The sequence below is a fragment of the Aphelocoma coerulescens genome, chromosome 15 (genome assembly GCF_041296385.1).
Source record: "Aphelocoma coerulescens isolate FSJ_1873_10779 chromosome 15, UR_Acoe_1.0, whole genome shotgun sequence".
NCBI classification, from domain to species: Eukaryota; Metazoa; Chordata; class Aves; order Passeriformes; family Corvidae; genus Aphelocoma; species Aphelocoma coerulescens.
The window spans coordinates 71,751-90,245 of NC_091029.1; the positions used below are offsets into that span (position 1 = coordinate 71,751).

The window sequence follows — 18,495 nt, forward strand, 5'->3', positions numbered from 1 at the left end:
CACCCGTGTCTCCACACCGAGAAACGCCCCGGGAAATCGCGCTGAGAGCGCAGGATCGGTATCGGCGTCGGGTTCAAGCAGCCGAAGAGACGCCTTTCTGAGGCGCATGGTCTTTCCGGAGTACCGGAAGTGACTTCTGCCAGCACACAAAATAGTGAGTAAGGGCGGGGGGAAGAAGAAAAAAAAAAAAAACAAACCAACAAAAACCACGTATACCACACTAAAGATGGCGGGGTGACCGGGATTGGCTTCTGCCAGCACCTAAGGGGGGGCGGGGCGGTGAGCGACAGTCAAGTGATGCTACCCCACACGTGGCGGCGTCGTGCGCGTATGCTTTTCCATAGGGACAGAAACGGCGCCGCGGGGCGACCTCGCTCTTCAGGGAGGCGTCTTTGCGGCTGCCTGAACTTGCCCCCGACTCCGACGCTGACCCCGCGTTTTCAGCGCGATTTTCTGTGGCGTTTCCCGGTGTGGGGACACGGGTAGTGGGGTCAGCGGCGCCGGGGGCGGGCGGGAGGCACGCGGGCAGCGGCGGGGCTGGTTCTGTCCCGGCCGCGCCGCGCCTGCCGAGTACCCCCCGTGGGAAATACGAGGCACGTCAGGGGGGCGCGGGTTTATGGCAGGTTGCAGCTTTAGAGCACTCAGGGTTCAGATGGCCAGTGCCGTCCCGTCCCCCCCCCCCCGCCGCGAAATCCTCGTTTCTCCTATTGCATAAGACAAGTATTCCAACTTTGACCCTCACAAACTCCTCTGGGATTTTAAGCAGTTGGGAAGTATCAAAACCGAGCAATATGCAGTAGCAGCATGATACTCAGGTCATTTCTTCTGGAAGGTGGAGGTGGCTTTTCCATCTGAGGATGTTGCTGGGGAGGAGAGTTGGCCAACGGGCTCCGTGTGGGACTGGAGGATCCAGGCATGGGACGATGCCCGGGAGCCCGGCAGAGGCTCTCTTTATGCTACATGTATGTTTTCCACCAGTAGGAAGTGGGCAGTTTAAACCCCAGGGGAGCTTGAGCCTCCTGCTGCTGCATTCAGAGCTAATGGCAACTTCACGGAGGCTTTGCCAGTGGCTGGGGAATGGCTGAGCAAGGTACATGCCAGGAAGAGACAGCAACCATCCTTCCTGAGGGCTGTCCAGCAGCAGCAGTGCCCCATTCCTGCTCCATTTCTGATCATCTAAATTAATAATTCAAAAGAGAGAAGGGTGCATGGAAAGCCTTTCCACAGGCTTTATTTATAAATCATAAGCCCCCCCCCCGCTAAATAAGCTTAAGTTTTGAACACCTTTTGGTGACCTCATCAGCATAGCTGCAGAGCCACCGGTCCTTGTCACCACAACAGGCTCCTTGGTTGGGATAGAGATGCCATGGAAACATCTCCACCTCCTCTGATTCTTCACGTGCAGCTTCTGGATAGTTATTTTGTGGAAGAACAAAAAAAAAAAGAAAAACCAAAACAAACAAACCGGTAAAAAAGGAGAGGGTGTCTTCCCCTGCATGCTGTGCTCCTACCTGGCTGCAGCTCCGAGAGGAATCTGTAATGTGCTGATTAGACTAACAGACTAAAAGCTGTGTCTTCGTGACTGAGGAGGAAAAAAAGCAATGGGAATCAATCAAAGGAACATGACATCTCCCACAGCCTCAGCAGCCTGTGCTTGGCCCGGCTCGCAGAGGTGGGATGGACAGCTTTACTCAGCAGAGGGAGCTGCTGTGCCTGAGATTTTTTTGCTTGTGTGTTTTTAAAGGCTATTGAATGGTTTAGTGGGATGTTTAATTGACTCTGACCCATAAAATCACATTGTAGCATATCGTCCTGAAAACAGCTACACCCTGTGAATGCTTGGGACTATTTAAAAACACAAATAGCAGAGGGAAACTCAGGGCGACCCCTTTTTTCTGTCGGGATGCAACTGTGCGCTTTTTCTGCCTTTCCTGCTGTGCCACAGAGGGCTTTGTGTTACACCTGGCACCAGGGCCATGGGAGCAGCCTTGGGTCCTGCAGTGACACCCTCTGCTGCCAGGTCTGCCTGAGAAGCTGGCCCTGGCAGGGCAGCAAAAGGAGCTTTCTGAGTTTCTGCAGGAGCTTTGTAGAAGCAGGGCAGAGAAGAAGAGTGTGTCCCAGTGGCTGCTGCCCATGTAACACCTCTTGACAACAGCAGTCTCAAGGACCCTTGCTTCTTTGACATCTCATCCAAGTTCTCACTCACCATTGTCAAGGACTTGCAGATGCCCAAATCATATCACAGAAAATTGATAAACAGTGAGGAAAAAACCCAAACAGGAATATCCTAAGGCAACACTTGACCTTGCTTCTGCCACTCCAAACTCCTGGCAGAGGCATCAGGAGTTTGAGCTGACCATGTATCATCCTCCTTGCTCCAGCCCATCCTCTGCAGCACAGCCAGGTGTGGCAGAATCACAAACAAATGGAATACATCTTGATCCCTCCCAAAACATAAGATGACCCGACATGGGAATTCTAAGAGCAGGAGTTTGTGGGCACAGTTTAGTCTGGGGCAGTGGTTGTAACTGCATCCCATTTGGCTGCACTGCTCCTCATCCACAGGTGAGGCTGCTGAGAGCCTCAGCAGCCAGTACCTTGCTGTGGGTGGCAGGCTTGATCTGGCATAGGACTGAGAGATCTCCATGTGGGCGACCAAGGTTTATTAGAGAAATTGCTAAATTCCAATGACTCGTATACAAAGACAAGCTGCAGTGCCTTTTGAAAGGCAAAGGTGTTTCTGACACATAGAAACTGGTACAGGTTACCCAGACACCAGTGACCACAGCAGGCTTGACAGTAAAATAATGATCACCTCGCCGTCAATCTTAGCAGAGTCACGGTTTCTTCTACTTAGTACATCCAATGGGATGTGTACATTGTGTCAGCACAAAACTACCACCTCCTGCCTGCTGCCTTTCTGTCGCTGTCTATCTCAGCAGCATCTCTTCTGTCCCCACTTCATCCCAGGAGCTCTCCCATCCCTTATTTGCTGTGTTTAAACCTCCAGAGCAACATATCTCTATGGAGAGTTTCTAAATTTAACATGAGGCTGCTCTTACCTTTAACTGGATGGGGGAATGAGAAGGTGCAGAACTCAAATCTGTTATTAGACCTTTAAACTAAAATTTAAAAGAAAGAAAACCCCAAAACAAAACCACTGTTCATTTCTCATGGAGAATTCAAACCCTTCACTGGCATGTTCCTAGGAATGTTTTTTTTTTTTCTGCTTGGAACAGTTAGCCATCGTGGAATTGTATCCCGGAGCACCGTGGTGTCGTCCTGCTGGTGAGGTGAGCTGTCATAGGGCTGCACAGAGCAGTGCTGCTGTCCACATAGCCAGCACGAGGCTGACTGTCAGTCTGGGTGTAGGGTGAGGGCACAGGGACGGGGTGCCTGAGGTGCAGGAGCAGACCTCATAACCATTCTTTGAGCGGCTCTCGTCGTGCTGCCCCGGCCTTGAGCGTGCCCCAGTTCTGCTACTCCCAGCTGCCTCGGGGGCATCAGCCTGCATGTCAGCGCACACCAGCCAGTCCCTGGCGATGGACTGTGGGTACCCGGGGTGCACCTCCAGCTCGCTGTCCAGCACCTTCCAGTACTCCTTGCCCTTGAAGAAGTAACTTGCACCTGCAAAGAGACCAAAACCCAAAGACAAGGTGAGCGGCCATGGGGGCTGTCCCAGAGGAAGGGCATAGGAGCACTTGGGAGCAGCAGAGCGGCATTCCCACCCCAGCTGAGCCCTGAGGAGTGGAGGCACATGAGATATCACTGCTCGTTGTCAATATCCTCTCTCACTGCAGGGAGGGATGCTCCAGAGGGTAATGCTGTGGCTGGCCAGGATCTCTCACACCAGCCAGGAGCCACCAGCAGTTGGAGGTGGACGGTGAGGTGCGGCCTGTTGCGTGCAGAGTCCTAGAGCGGATGCACCTCCTGGTACTGTGGGTGTGTAGGGTCAAGGCCCTGTGAACCCGCAGCTGGACACGCCATACACAACTCTCCTTCTTGTAATAGGGCATGGTAAGGCTGGAGACCCCACTATGCATTAATGATCTGGGGTGTGTGTTGCTGACCCTGGGCTCAGAAAAATAACCTGAGCCTGACAGGGCCCTGGTAACCTTCCGCTCTCAAGTGCATCTTTTCCACTCTGAACTGGGAGGTTGTGAATTCTCTAAGCAGGCTCAGTACTCTTACCTATGACCACGTCACTCTCAGTAGCTTTGGAAATTCAGCTTGAAAAGTCTCTGGAAGTGGCCTTCCCCTCTGCCTGGTTTAATTATTGCTATTACACCGTTAGGTCGCCAGTAAATAAACCCCGGAAGTGCCACTTTGTTGTTAGTGAATAGCTGGTTGTAAACATCTCCTGTGACAAAATTTTTGTGGTCTTTTCAGGGGGAAGAAACCACTGAGAAATCTCATCCTCAGAAAATAAGTCGTAACTCTGGGAAAACATCTTTAAAAGTATTTTCTGTCTGCATCCTCATATATCTAGCTAAAAATCCAATGACAGCAAAACCAGCGAGGACCGAATCAGCCCATACTGAGAAAAAATCACTGCAGAACAGCACCAACTGTATTCTTTCAATAAAGTGCAATAATTATCCCCCCACCCAATATTTCTGTTGCCTGTTTAAAATTAGAGTCTTCTAGTAAGCAGTGTGGGGAGCTCTGGCTGGAATCACACCTCCCTCTTCAGCTTCCAAGACACCAGGAATGGCCATCCCATCAGGGGGTCAGCATTTGTGTTGGTAGGCAGGGTAGAATGGGCTACAGCTCGATAGAGCACCAATTTTCTTTGCTGTACCTTTTTAAACTGCCATATGGACTCACCATCTGACCACCTCATGGCATCATCTAAAGGGCTGGGTATTCCCTTCCACAGGATGGCCTCCGAAGGATAGCCAGGGTCCATCCTCCGCTCATGGTCATCGTAGCGCCAGTAGAGATTGTCCTTAAAGAAATAAGTCTTGTCATTGTGAGCCCAAGAGAAAGCGGCGTCGATTCCTCCCAGGGGCAGGCCAAAGTCCGAAATGGGCCGCGGGTACCCTTCCTCCACGTTGTTGTCTTTGAAGACCCAGTATCTGTCTCCTGTGGAAAGGAAACAAGCGCAGAATAAAATTGCATTTGTTTCACAGCCTAAACCAGTATTTCCCTGCAGATGAGCTGAGATAATGTTTTGTTACCTACTGTGGTGACAAAGCCTTGGGGCTGAACTCTGGGCATTTAAGGATGGGAAGAGGAAGGGGTCAGCCTGTGGGGGAACCTCTGGCTTTAAATAGTTGCTTTCTTGTGTCAGGCTGTCCGTGGACATTTGCCGCTGAAAGCATGACTGTCCCAGGACATGAACACGCTGACAGCGTCAGTACAGTTGTCACTTTTATGTATTTGACGGAGGCATTTGGTTTTCTGCCCCTTGGATTTCTGCCTGATATCCAAAGAAACAAAGTTACAGGCAGCTTTTGTGGGCAAATTGGGCGCTTTCTGCCTGTTATTCGGCTCCTGAGAAGCCAAGCGTAGTCCACTTTGAAAGAGAAATCGCCACTTTCTAGAGCCAGAGGGGCTGAGAGACCGTGGGATATAAGGGATAGGAGAATGCACAGGGACTGGAAAAATCCCATACGAGAAGTTCACTGCTCTTCAAGGGTCTTACACAGCCACCCCCCTGGCCCAACCTTGGGGGGGATGTCAATGTGGGGGTTTTTGCCCAATAAAAATGAAGCATGACGAGACTGGGCCCTGGTCTGTGTGAGAACAAGCAATTGAACGCAGATGTCTCAATTTTTTCATAAATCTCGAACCACTGGGACAGTTTCTTCTTTTACAACTTCTGTTTGGGAACCTGGAGTGTCCTTTTAGGTATTGCGAGCCTATTTTAGGGATCAGACTTTTTCCTCTCGGTTTTCTAGAATATCTGAAGAGGCCCTTAAACGCACACCCGTGTATCAGCAGCAGGACCTTAGAGGCCAAGGTAATTTGCATTCTTCGGTTTCTGTCCAGGGATCAATGAAGCAGCGCTGAAGGGAGAGAATGAGACGTATTTTATGGCTGGAATAAAAATTCTGAGTTTATGTTGGGAGCTAGGCAGGGCTAACACACACAGAGAATGCATGACCACAGAGCATTCTGCTTGGCAGGGACAAGATGCCAGCTGTGGCACATCTGGAATTCCAGCCTCCTGAGCAGCTGGGAGGAGCCCCTGGATCTGAGCTCCCGGTTGGTTGTCTGTTCATCCCCAGCAGGGAGAGAAGGGAGGGAGGGAGGGAAGGAAGCGGGCAAGGGCCGCTGTGATCTGCAAGCCTGTCTGGGAGGGTCTGGTGTCAGGCATAAGGGGTGGCACGCTCCAGCTGGCCCCATTCCCTCTGGGAAAGCAGAACAGGGCAGGCTGCCTGAGGCAGCTGGACACACACGGCAGAGCCTTCCGTACGCCGTTCCGTGAGGAGATGCAGGGCTTGATGTGGCACTGCGGGGCCCAGTGTGCCGGCGGTCCAGGAGGGCTTTCAGCTGTACTTGGAAAGGCTTCTGCAAGCATAGAGGCTTACGTGAAACGTGAGCCATCTCTCTGGCCTGGCTGGGGGAACTGAAACCAAATTGTTGCTTCCAGAATTGCCTGGTTAAGCCCTTCTGAAACCAATAATTGCACCACGTTTCAAGCAGAACGGTCGGGAGACAAAAAGCAATTTCCAAACTGGAGGAATGGAGGGCTGGGATGTATTTAGCACTTCAAGTGCATAACCTTGGTGAAACAAGAGTCGGTGCCTGCCAGGATCTTGAGTGACACTGAGTGCACGGGTAGCATCTAACCAGCACGGGTGGATGGTCTGTGGGGGACTCGGATATTTGTACAGAAACCAAGAGCTAAACTGTTCCTCCAGCTCTTCTGGAAAAAAAACCCCAAACTTGCAAGTTTTTTAAATAAAGAGAGAATTATACCACTTATTTTAAGAAAAAATATAGTAGCAGAAATATAATTATTAAAACCCAAGTCCGTCAGTTTCATTTTTATTCCCTCTCTGTCTTCTTCTTTTCTCAGCAACAAATAGTAAAAAGAGAAAAGGTCAAAGGAGGAACAAAACACCTCTGAGTGTGTGAAGGGGGGGTTCCTGCTTGTGTTTCATTCTTGAAAAGCTCAGATTTTAGTTACAGACACAGTTACAGCTGAACTTTATCTTGAATGACATTTCCCACATTTTCTGGGGAACATGACCTCTACCCTTTGCTTGCCCTCCCTGCCAACTCGTTTCTCCTGGCCCTGCTCGTGGACAACAGGTCTCAGCCCTGCCTTTGTGATGCTTAACATCTGGCACTGGTGTCTCCTGCCTGGCACCGCATTCTACACCTCCAGCACCATGTTTGCTCTCACCTTTGAAGAAGACAATCTTGTGGTCACTGGTTCTCTCGTAGACTGCATCCAGGCTGTCCAGGTTGAGTGGCAAGCCCCGCCAGAAACGGTGGATCTGAGCCGGCTGGAGGGAGACCAAGTGCTTATTGCGAGTCAGTCTCCAGAAGTACTTGCCTGGAGGGACAGACTGGACATTACTGAACCACACTCAACCCACCTCCGCTGGGGGGCGAGCGCCAGGTGGGCGGCAGCATCGGGAAGCAAAGCGTGTGAGATGGGAGCCATGATTGAGAACCATCCTGCTTTCCAGCAGCAGCTGTGACTGCTTTTTTATTTCTGGCAGTTTTTAGAAGAAATCTCCCCCTTTTTTTTAATTAAAATAATCCTCTGGATGTTGCGCTGGAGTTGTTATACTCCTGGCCACAGTGTGAGGCTGCATCGCTGAGCCAGGGCAGGAGAGAGGAGCCTTTCATCTCCTCCCTCCCTCTCTGTGCAGGACGTCCTGCGAACTGGTGGGACCAGGCACCAACAGCCTTAAGCAAGAGCATCCAAAAAAACATCCCTGTTCCTCCTCTCCTGGAGCAGCCACAGCTTCCTGCACACAGGATGTCCAGCTGCTTTCATGTTTGGAAATGTCTAGGATGTTACAATGAAACACAGAAATACCAGAGGGGTTTTTTTGTAATGAAGAAAGGGAGTAAGAAAATAGAGGAGGAGGAAACCATCTGAAAAAATCTGGAAGGGTTGAGGAGGGGAAGGAGGCCGAATTAAGGACTTTGGTACCATCTAGAGGTGCAGGATACTAAAACCAGGGACCGCAATCCTGCAGAGCGTCCAGGATGCATATACTGGTGGTGCCAACAAATGCACTTTAACACCTGCAGCAGCACTAGCTCAGCTAGGAAAGAGTATTTTGGGGATTTCTGAAATATTTTAGATAATAGGAAAGGAAACAGATTTATCCTTTTGGGGAAGGATGACAAACTTTTTCCTGCTAAAAGACACTTATGTGGCATTTCCTGAGGAGTCTTAATGGTTTTCAGGGGCAACTCCAAACCCAACTCTGCACCAGCTCTGGGATTCTCAGCCTTTTTGCAGCACATTTCATGCTGTGCTTTCTCCAGAGAGCTCCACGTAGTGATGTGAGCCAGAGCAAGATGTTTAAGAGGCAACTCTCAACTTTGTCTTACATTTGTTATTGCCGGTTAGAAATTATTGCACATTATTTGCGTCTGGTCTTGCATGGATTTCTGAGGGGAGATAAGCAACAGAAACCAAAGGTGCATCTTCAGATTTTTATTCCCCACATGCTCAGCTCTTTCTTGAGAGCTGGCAGATTGTGACACCAGCTTTTAAAATTTTATGGACATTGGATCTTAGCCTAATAGTGCAGGAGGCAAAACTCTAACGCTTTAACATCTGCAGAGAGGGAGTTTTATTCTAATTATAAGGATTTATATCATAGTCTTGTTCTTCTGCTCCAGTTTGTGTATTTGCTCTGTCTTACTGAAACATAAATGAATAATACATTCCAATTTGGTAGGAATTGCCATAATTACAGATTCTTTTAAAGAACATAAAAAAACCCAAGGATTCAAATTTGGTGGCCGTTTTACATCAATGGAAACATATGTAATTAAATAAAGATGATCTCTGCATCTGTAATTACTGAGGCACTAGACAAGGTCAGATTTTCACTTTTTTAGCAAGAAATACAGCTCAACTTAATTCCTTCTTTAGCAGATCAGTATCTGAACTTTGAAGTGCCCTGGGCTCAGCACAGACACAAAGGGAAGCCTCAGTACTTTTGACATTTCATCCCTTTGCAAGCGATGGGCTCAGCGGATGATCAGCTGCAGCAGGGAAGCCTTAAATCTACCCCCAAACTCAGGAATAGCCTGAGCTGTTGGTTACTTTGCTTAGGTTTTTATAAGCTACCAGGAAAAAGAAAGAATATAAAGCACTTAAGTAACAAGGAATTCTGAACGTAATGGCCCCAGACTGCCTGGGCTCACGATTTGCCATGGCCCAGCCTGCTCACCAAAGTGCTGCTGTTGCATGGATGATCATCAGCCAAAGCCAGATCCACAGGGGAATTTCTGCAATTAGCATGCAGAAATAATTTAAAAAACAAAATCCCAACTCCATGTTTGTTTAAAAAGCTCAATTTAAACCCTCCTCTGAGCTGGCAAACTGAACACGATGAAAGACAAGTGTGAGGTCCTGCTGCACTAAGATGTGGTTGATGGGCTGAGGCAATTGCTTTCTTTAATTCCAGGTAATTTTGATCTCAGCTGTGTTCGACACTGTCCAGACTTTGGCTGCCTCTGGCAAGACCGCTGCACGCACCATGAAGACATGCACACGCAGGCCAAAGGCGTTTAAAACTTCAGGAGTCTGTAGTGAGGCACCTACATCAAAGCAAGCAGTGATTTCAAAGTGCAGAAAACCCAACATCGCCTTCAAAACAACAAGCCTGTGAGCTTCGGGGAGCTCCAGTCCCAGTGCCTTCACAGTGGAAGAGGCTTCTTTCCATCTAGGGAACCAGCTGGAGCAGCTCAGAACAAAATGCCTATCGAGGGACAGAGCTCGGCACTAGAGATCATTTAAATCCTGCCCCAGAGGTGACATCCCCTTCCTTGGTGCGTAGGATGGTTCAGGGGCAGCAATGGGGGCTGCAAGGAAAGTGCTGGGGTCTGGAGGCAGACATGCATCTGGCATCCACTGACCCTGTGCTCTGTACATTTGCTTTTTGGACTGCAATAAATATATCCAAAAATAGACACTGAGATGGATTTCTCTTTACTTCATCACTTTTTCCCCTCCGAGGGACAGACAGCCATTTATCCTGACACCAGTTTGTGTCTCTGAGTTTCCCTTCTTCACTGTGGCTTTTTGGAGATGGCATCTGAACAAATAATGTTGTGGAACTGTCTCGATATTGTGCTTCCCTCAGGGCACGGGCAACACCAAATTCTCTGGAGCCCTTTTGCTGTTCTTGCCTGTGACCCAAGGCTCACACTGTGATACCCAGATGCCTGGACGCTGCCGCTCATCCCCGGGGCAAATGCTTCTGCTTCCCTGGTGGATGGCTTTGGGGTGGCCATATGGTGACCAGGGATGCAAAGAAACACCCACAGGCATTTTTACATCTTGGATAGATGAGAAAGCAAGCCCAGAGAGCCCAGCCTACACAGGCTCCGCGCAGCTGAGAAGGCACCCGATGGGATCCTCGTCAACAGCTGGGCATCCCGGGAACGCGCTGCCAGCAAGGGTTTGCTGGCACGAAACCAGATGGTCCTCAGTTGTGTACGCACTGTCTTTGAGAGACGCATGGCGAGCAGCATTAGGGAGGGTGAAGTGGGGGAGGAAAGGAAGTATACAGGAAAAAAGCGGTGGAGTGCTGTTGCTGCTCTGCTCATCCTTGGTTCGAGCTCGATTTTGACTTTGATAGCACAAACATCAGATTTTAGTTCTTCACCTGGGCAGTCCAGTGCGACAGATCAGAGTAAAAACTCCTGTGCTGGATCGTCACCAGTGCAGCCACACACTCAAGTATGTGAGATGCCTCCTTGGGTCTGTGGGAGCAGCCCACAAACCCCAGCCAGCTCATCCTCACCACCCACCCCAGCCCGTCCCACGCTGCGCTGCCTCTGGTGCCGGCACACCAAAGCCACCGCAGGGTGACACAGACCTCTGGCACTCACCTTTGAAGAAGAAAGCCTCTCCCCGGATCTGGGCCACTGCATCGAAGTGCGTGTTGCACCTGTTGGGCACATCCCGCCTGAGCCTGTGGAGAGATGCCCAGGTGAGCAGGGCCCAGGCAGGCAGTGAGGGGCTGTGTCCCCCTGATGCCTCCTATCCCACAGACTGAATCACCTCTGCTCCTGGAGACTACGGGCTGTGCCCATCTGTCACTCCTCATGCTCAAGCCTAGCCACGTGCATGGGGATTTCCAAGGTGAGCTCAGGCAACTCTCAGCCTGAAGACAGCTTGGGCTGACAACCCTGGGCCACCAGACGCCATTGCTGAGAGTCGAGTGAGGACACACTCTACATCCACCAGCTCGTGTAGCTGGTGAGGGCTGAGTTGGCTTCCCACTCCCAGTGGCACAGCGTGGCTTGGCCAGCTGCCCCAGGGCAGCAGGATGTGGAAAACAGCCAAGCAGCCTCTCGCTCCAGCAGCTCAGGATGCTGCTGCTCCAGGGCTGAGCTCCAAAGTGCCAGTGAGAGGTGACAGAGCTGCAAAGCAGAAAGCAGCTGAGCCTAAACAGAGGGACCTGAAGGAGCCATGTGATACACCTGGTGAAAGATACCTAGTGAAAGCCACCTGGCAAGTGGCAGCTGAGATACTAAGCTGCTTTAACAAGGTGGGTGGGGAAGGCACAGAGTATGAAGGACTGAGAGAGCCACAAAGCCCACATAAGAAATGATGACTGATGGAGGAACAAGGAGAGGATGATGGGAACATGCACCGAAAAGCAGCTGTGGGTGATAGGGAAGCATAAATCTATCCTGCTGATAGAAGAATTGTGCTGGGCTGCCAGCACCAGTTTCACAGCCCTCTTTGGCCACAAAATGACAGATGTGGAGGCAAACCCCATCCACTCTCCCAGCAGACAAGGCAAGAACAAGGGGTTGGCATGAGCAAGTTTCCTACTGCTCCTGCTGCTGGTGTGAGACGGTGGCCTCCCACAACAGCAGGGAGAAAGGCTCTCATATTTCTAGGTCCAAACGTGGTCATAAGGACCCTGGTGGACAAGAGCCATTAGAAGCTACGCACGGAGAAACATAACTAATGGCATTCAGCATGTTCAAACAAAAGGTGCATGAGGTGAAGGTGACCTGCTCCATCTCTGCCGCTCTCACTTGGGGTGCTCCTGGTGCCTGGCAAAAATGTGTGTGACCATCACCTCCTGCCTTTTTGTTCAGTGTCCCTTCTTCTCTTAACTGTCCTGCTGTCCTGGTCAACATTTATTAATGAGCAATATCCAGCACTTCCCTTAATGAGACCATGCTGGTTGCTTGATGACACTCAGGGTAAGCAGCCCTTTGCCAATGCTAACCTGCGTTGGAGTCGTCCTATCAGTCCACTTGTTCCAATATTCACTCCCTCGGGTACATTAGGGAGTTGCTCAGTGTGGAATGATTTCGGTAAGTTATGCTTGTGCAATTCAGGATATTGCTGAGGAACTTTGATTAAAATTCCAGCAAGGATGAATTTATCTAAGGGTGATGGTGACAAATTTCCACTAATATGAGTAAAAAATGTGACTCTTGGTGAAATATCCAGAAGTCCAGAGAGAAATACCAAAGCCAGAGTGAACAGGCAAGAGATACTGATGAAGCAGAGCTTCACTACTGCACATCCTTTGCAGGAGAGGAAGGAATTTGACTTACGGGACAGTGGAGCGGTTCTCTGGCAGCTCTGGCAGGATTGGATGGTCATCTGTTTTGCTTACTTCAGGCTTGGCTGTGGGGGACACAGATTCCCTGACTCCTGTGTAGAAAAGAAGCAGTAATGGGGTACACCATCCTCCCCACCAACTCCACTGACCCCAGAAAACAGCTATTCCAGTGTGTCCTGCCATGACAGGAACAGGCTGTAGCCTCGAGAGGGACACAGACTTACCATAGAGTTGCCAGATCCGGACTTTGTCCTCGTAAGGCAGGTCATACTTCAGAGGATCCCCCACTGGACCTTGGTAGTAGGGTCTCATGATAGACTCCATGGCAGAGATGTGGGTCAAGCCAATGGCATGGCCAAACTCATGGACAGCTACAGCAAATAGGTCCATCCCGTGAGTGTCTGGAGATAAGGACAAAATTAAAATAAAAGTCACTAAGTGCTGATAGTAATTGGGGGATTTGGGTGGGCTGCAAGGGCTGTAAGAGAAAGTGTAGGTTAATGTTGGATAAACTGGAAAGAAGAGCTTTGGAATAGGTAAAGTTTGAAAAAGGCATTTTTTTCCAGTCGGAGACTGAAGTGTAGCATATGAAAATGGAACGCAAGCCGGACATCAGCCTACGCCAGCCTGGGTATCACCCTTTTTATTTCCAGATCACTGTTGGCACCTGAGAAAAAGCTGGAGACAAAGGGCTGAGACAGCAACCACATCACAACCATCTGCTGACAGGCACTGCAGAAGCTGGGCCAGAGCAGTCACTCTCTGCATCTCATGTCTGCTGCAGCTGCTGACACAGCCTTTATGTTGCCCAGAATACCGGATTTCTGCAGCCATCAGCCAGGAGCTCATCACATCCTGCGACAATGAGCCGGGGAGTGCCGGCAGTGCCTGCCTGCCCACGGCGCTCTGCGGGGCTTTCCCTTCCTGGCCTCACACGCTGCTGCCCTGGCCAAATCCATCCCTTGGCCTTCCTGTATGCACACAGATGCAGGAATGCTCATCTGCTCATCAGCCACTGACCTGCTCTTCTCACTGCTGCCATGATGTGGGTAGGTGACCACGTCCAGCTTGTTTTTAGAGGATTTACCATCTTCTCCTGTTACACACCTTGTGCTGGCAGGGCTGCAGCTCCTGTGGCTGCTCCCTTGGGCAAACAGTTTGATCGTCACATGCCACAATGGGCATTAGGGAGACATTGTTGAACATCAATACCTCCTTTGTTGACTTTTTTCCTTCAGTCCGGGCTGTCTCTGCTATATTCTCTTTCCCCAATTTCCTCATTTGCAATCCAGCTCCCAGTGCCTCACACCGCACCCACATACAGACCCATCTTATCCTCTCCAGAGCCTGAGACACTCATGAAAGGGGTTAATGCTCATTTCCAAACATACACCACTGCTACCAAAACCAAGGAGGAGCTGCTCCCAGGAGCTGTATGGGACTGAGCCTGCTTGGTGCATTCCCACCACCCAGCTCCCGGCAGGCTGGGCCACGCATCCTTATAATTTCTGCCCCTCTCTGCTCAGCAATGTCCTGCAGAGCAGCACCAGAGGGCGGCAATGATTTTAAGTGTGGTTCTTATAAAGATCATGATGTCAATATTGTAATAAAGAAGCAGTGAGGTTGGAAAGGTCCCTGTGAAGCTCAGGGGATTGTCACATTCCCTGAGAATGGCTGGAGACTAAGAAGATGGCTACTTTTTTGCACAAAATTAACCATGGCTGATCCTGCCCAATCCTTAGTGCTCCTCACCAGGCTTGAGGTGTTGGAGCAGGGAGATATCTTTTGCTGAATTTTGCCTTTTCCATCATGACTGTTATTTGCAGTGTCTGTAACCAGCTAAGATTTTTATAACCTATGCTGTTTTCCCTGGCACTAAGAGAGAACAAGACATATGCTCTCTGACATTTTAATGCCGGACTGACAACCTTGGGGATATTTTTATATCACCTACCAAGTAGTTGTTTTTGAATCAGTAGGGGGAACAAAATAAATAAAAGATGAAGCTCGGATAGCTCCAAGATCTTCAAAATAGAGGGCAGCTTTTCGCTGTCAGGCTCATCCCCTCATCCCTTGGTGGTGCTTGGAGGGACACTCCCTGCAGGAATGCTGGCTCTGAGCTTGCTCCTTCACATGAGTTTGTTTCACAATGAGCATTCCTAACCACCAGCTGCAAAACTGACTCCGTCACTAACACATCCTCTGTGGCAAGCTGCTGACTGCAGCACTTGCCCCTGCCTTGTACATCTGCAGATCAAAACTGCTGCTTTTTTTCCCCTTCCTGATAAGAGCCATCAGTTGGGGCTGCACAGCAGCATGAAGCAAGGAGCAGGTGTAATCCTGAAGGATCAGCCTGCCCAGACCTTTAACTTTTACCTCAAGACCTCCTCCAGCACCCCTGGTGAACACTCCTGCCCACAAACACCCAGGGGGATGGACAGAGGTCAACCAGTGGGCAGGAAGAAGGTATTAGCTTGTTTCAGAGAAGACAATTAGGTTTAACCGAAGTCGTTAGGCTGTGGCAGCAGGATCCCACTAGGAGACTGGCAGAGGAGGTGGCATGACAAGTAAATTAGCAGCTGGTGGCTGCAGAGAGGACATTCTGTCAAAACATGCCTGACACGAAGGCTGGGGACCTGATCCCCACAGATGATTTTGCAGCTGACAAACACTCGCTTCTGATACTCCCTCTGCTTATTAAAACTCTGCTTTAGATGAGGTGAAAATAAAAAAGAATTGAACTGCAACTTGTAACCATCCTGATGTCAGGTAATAGATAGGAGATGGCAGGAAAAAACTGGGCCTTCTTCCCAGCAGAACACAGAGCCTCTTACCCTAATAGTATACTATAAAAATAGGAAACTGGGGCATGTGGCAGTGAAGCCACCCAAAACATGCCAAAGTCAGAGAATGCAGTCCCCATCCAAGAGCTCCACCAGCCACATACCCAACCCGCAACCTTCCATGTCCCAGAAGAGATGGGGACTGGGATTGGGCAACGGGGAGCTCTGCAATTGCTGGCAGGATAAGGAGAAACATGGAGATGCCATTGAAGGCTTCCAGGAACATAAGTGTGTCCTCAGCACTGCCTGAGCTGATTTTGCTAGCAAGGCTGAGAGAGGAATCAGAAGAAGGATCCTGAAGCCTGGGGTGAAGGTGTGGCAGAGACTAAACCACTCCAGCCACCAGAGAAGAAGAGGGAAATTGTGAGCCCTTGTGTTTAGCTGCAGGTCTCCCACCGTGACCTACCTGATGATCGGAAGGTCCAATATTCGTCATCGTCAAAATGAGTGTCCCCTGCTGTGTGATGGTCTCCAGGGAAGAAAGCGTGTGCCACCGTCCCACCAGGCCCGTCGAAGGGATAGCCATCATTGTGATCTGCCTTGGAGAAGTCTATCTGGATGTCAGCATTGTTTCCTGCCACTTCATGGAAATTCAGTGGGGTGATGTCACTCCAGACCTTCAGGGCATAATACATCAGGGCTCGGACAGTGTCGTGGCCCAGGTGGGACTCTTTTGGGAAGGTGCGAACTCTGAAATAAAGAGGGCAAACAAGAGGATGGGTCAGTAGCATGAAAGATCTCCAAGAATCACCCAAACTGGCTCTGCTGGTGCCTGTGCATCAGCACCTCAGTGAGGACTTCAGAGTTTTTTTCATTTTTGGGCTGAGCTGGAATGGAAGAAAAGTCAATGTTTCCTGTATAACCCAACTTTGAAAAAGAATTCCTAATGTTATTGATTTAATACAGGAAATGAAAAGACGAAGATGCAACAAGGCACCTTGGCTTCTAAAGGAATATATTTAGATAATCTTTCGTTGACAATTTTAACAAAAATATACACACTTTCCAAGTAAACGTACTGTTGACTGAGTAATTATTGACAAAAGCCAATTCCAATGGATAACTTCTGGCCAGCTCTACCCCAGTATTACCCCAGTAATAGCAGATACATTATTTTTTGTGCACCAGCACATCAGCCAAAGTGTTCATGAAATATTCATGGTTTGACAGATTTTTAAAGGCTAAAGCAACAATTATGATCACCTCACTTGCCCTCCCACATAATACAGCTGTGACAGCATCACTTGGTACCGCACCGCTCCCCGTCACCAACGGGCAGCGATGACTTAACTACACTTCAATAGGTAATTGCAGGTGTCAGAAGGGGATGTCACAGCACTCAAGCTCTTCCTGAGCAGCGATTTGAGTGCTGAGAGATGCCATGGATCAGAAAAGGGGCATAGGAACGACTTCCTTGCTGAGGTTGGGAGCTTTTGCTTTCACAAATATTCACGTAAATCCCATGCTCTCAAGAGACAGACAGCCCAAAGAAGGCACCACCTTCGGGCCAGGGCAAAACTAGTCAGGGTTAAATCTAGGATAGTGCAAAAACGGACTCGTGAGAATAAGCAGAAATCTCAGTAACAGTTCCTCTGAAGCGCTTGGGAAGCTCCAGAGATGGTGGGAATGAGTGGGTGAATCAGGCAAAACACATCACAGCCAAATGAGCAAAAATCATTCATAGCTTCGCCTTTGCTATCTTTAAACTCTTTGGTTTGGAAAGAAAAACCTTATTGACTAATCTAAATGACTGAACATACTTATAACCAGATGATTGTGGAACTTCAAAGAAAACACATTTGTAAAGGAGACGGCACAGAGGTACAAACAGTATCAGCACAGGATTAGAAAAGACAATTTTCAGGCAATTTTTAATTTATAGAAGAGACTGTGCCTGGATGTAATCCTCTACAGTACAGAGAAAAAGGCCACCTGGATTCCAGATATTCCTTAACTATCTGTCTTCATCTTTCATAGCATTCCTCAGGATTTAGGTAAACCCTTCACTGCTTTAATTTCTACTGAGTAAGTCATTATATGTGTAAAGCACACCATGTTTAGTCCAGGAATTATGACCTTTCTCCAAAGTCATGGTGCCTAAGGCACAGAGTCACATTTGGGGACACTATCTGCTCTTTCCTCCTCAAGCCCTGCTCACCACGTGAGCTGTTTTCCTTTCCTTCTCTTTCCAGCTGTAGAATGAGGATAATAAATCACATCTCCCTTGTACAAGATGGTGTATAAAAAGCCCTGTCTAAAAAACCAAATATTATTAATATTCCTCCCAACATCTGACTCCAGAAACATTAGATTAAGGCAGAAACAGTATCAATACCTATTTTACTTCTTATAAAAAGTCCTGCGTCTCTGAGCTGACCCACATTTTATTAATATGCTGCAGGTGTAGGTGAGAAGTCCCTTATCCTTTATTCATTATCACTGTCATTTTTCAAGAGAATCCCATCAGGGTTTTTCAATGCAGCATCTGATTTGATTGCTGGAGCTCTGCTAATTGTTTTCAATGAGATTAGGAAAAGACTGTTGTGCTGATAGGATGTTTGTTGGCCTTGCATCACCCAATTCCACTGAAAAGGAGGCCCATTTCTAACAGCATGCAGATAAATAAGCTTCCTCCTACCTTTATTTAGTAGTAGTAGTAGTAGTAGTAGTAGTAGTAGTAGTAGTAGTAGTAGTAGTAAATGGTGCTTAGGTTCCCAGTGGATGTAAATCCCTTCTGAGACTCCTCTTACAGAGCTTGGATCTTGGGCAAAAGCCTGATGTGAGTAATTGGGGAGAATGCTCCAGACAGCCTCTGCCAAGCCGGAGGGAGGGTGATGAGGACTGAGCTGCTCAGTCCCTCCAACCACCCCACCGACACTGCCCTAAGCTGTAGGGTCAGTCACATCCCT

At 49.1% G+C, this 18,495-nt stretch overlaps 1 protein-coding gene and 1 long non-coding RNA gene across 7 annotated transcripts in view; one reads left to right on the forward strand and one right to left on the reverse strand.

The window, feature by feature from the left end:
• LOC138119307 (uncharacterized) lies at window positions 1-4,821 on the forward strand. 4 transcript variants are annotated; one of them, XR_011155457.1, is made up of 4 exons: window positions 1-154; window positions 3,240-3,293; window positions 3,801-4,017; window positions 4,390-4,821. It is a non-coding gene; the product is annotated as an uncharacterized lncRNA (long non-coding RNA). The 4 variants fall into 4 exon arrangements; XR_011155455.1 differs by lacking the exon at window positions 3,240-3,293 and having other exon boundaries at window positions 4,390-4,818; XR_011155456.1 differs by lacking the exon at window positions 1-154 and having other exon boundaries at window positions 3,211-3,293; window positions 4,390-4,820.
• The window catches only part of MMP17 (matrix metallopeptidase 17), a 26,550-nt gene continuing 11,341 nt past the window's right edge, over window positions 3,287-18,495 (reverse strand). For 2 of the 3 annotated variants that reach the window (XM_069031035.1, XM_069031037.1), the window contains 7 exons: window positions 15,993-16,276; window positions 12,968-13,144; window positions 12,736-12,835; window positions 11,044-11,126; window positions 7,358-7,510; window positions 4,828-5,085; window positions 3,287-3,627 (listed from right to left, as the gene is read on the reverse strand). In XM_069031035.1, coding sequence (XP_068887136.1) covers window positions 3,302-3,627; window positions 4,828-5,085; window positions 7,358-7,510; window positions 11,044-11,126; window positions 12,736-12,835; window positions 12,968-13,144; window positions 15,993-16,276 — 1,381 coding nt within the window. In that variant the 3' untranslated portion in view covers window positions 3,287-3,301. The remainder of the gene's footprint in view (window positions 3,628-4,827; window positions 5,086-7,357; window positions 7,511-11,043; window positions 11,127-12,735; window positions 12,836-12,967; window positions 13,145-15,992; window positions 16,277-18,495) is intronic. The other variant, XM_069031036.1, reaches the window with a different exon arrangement.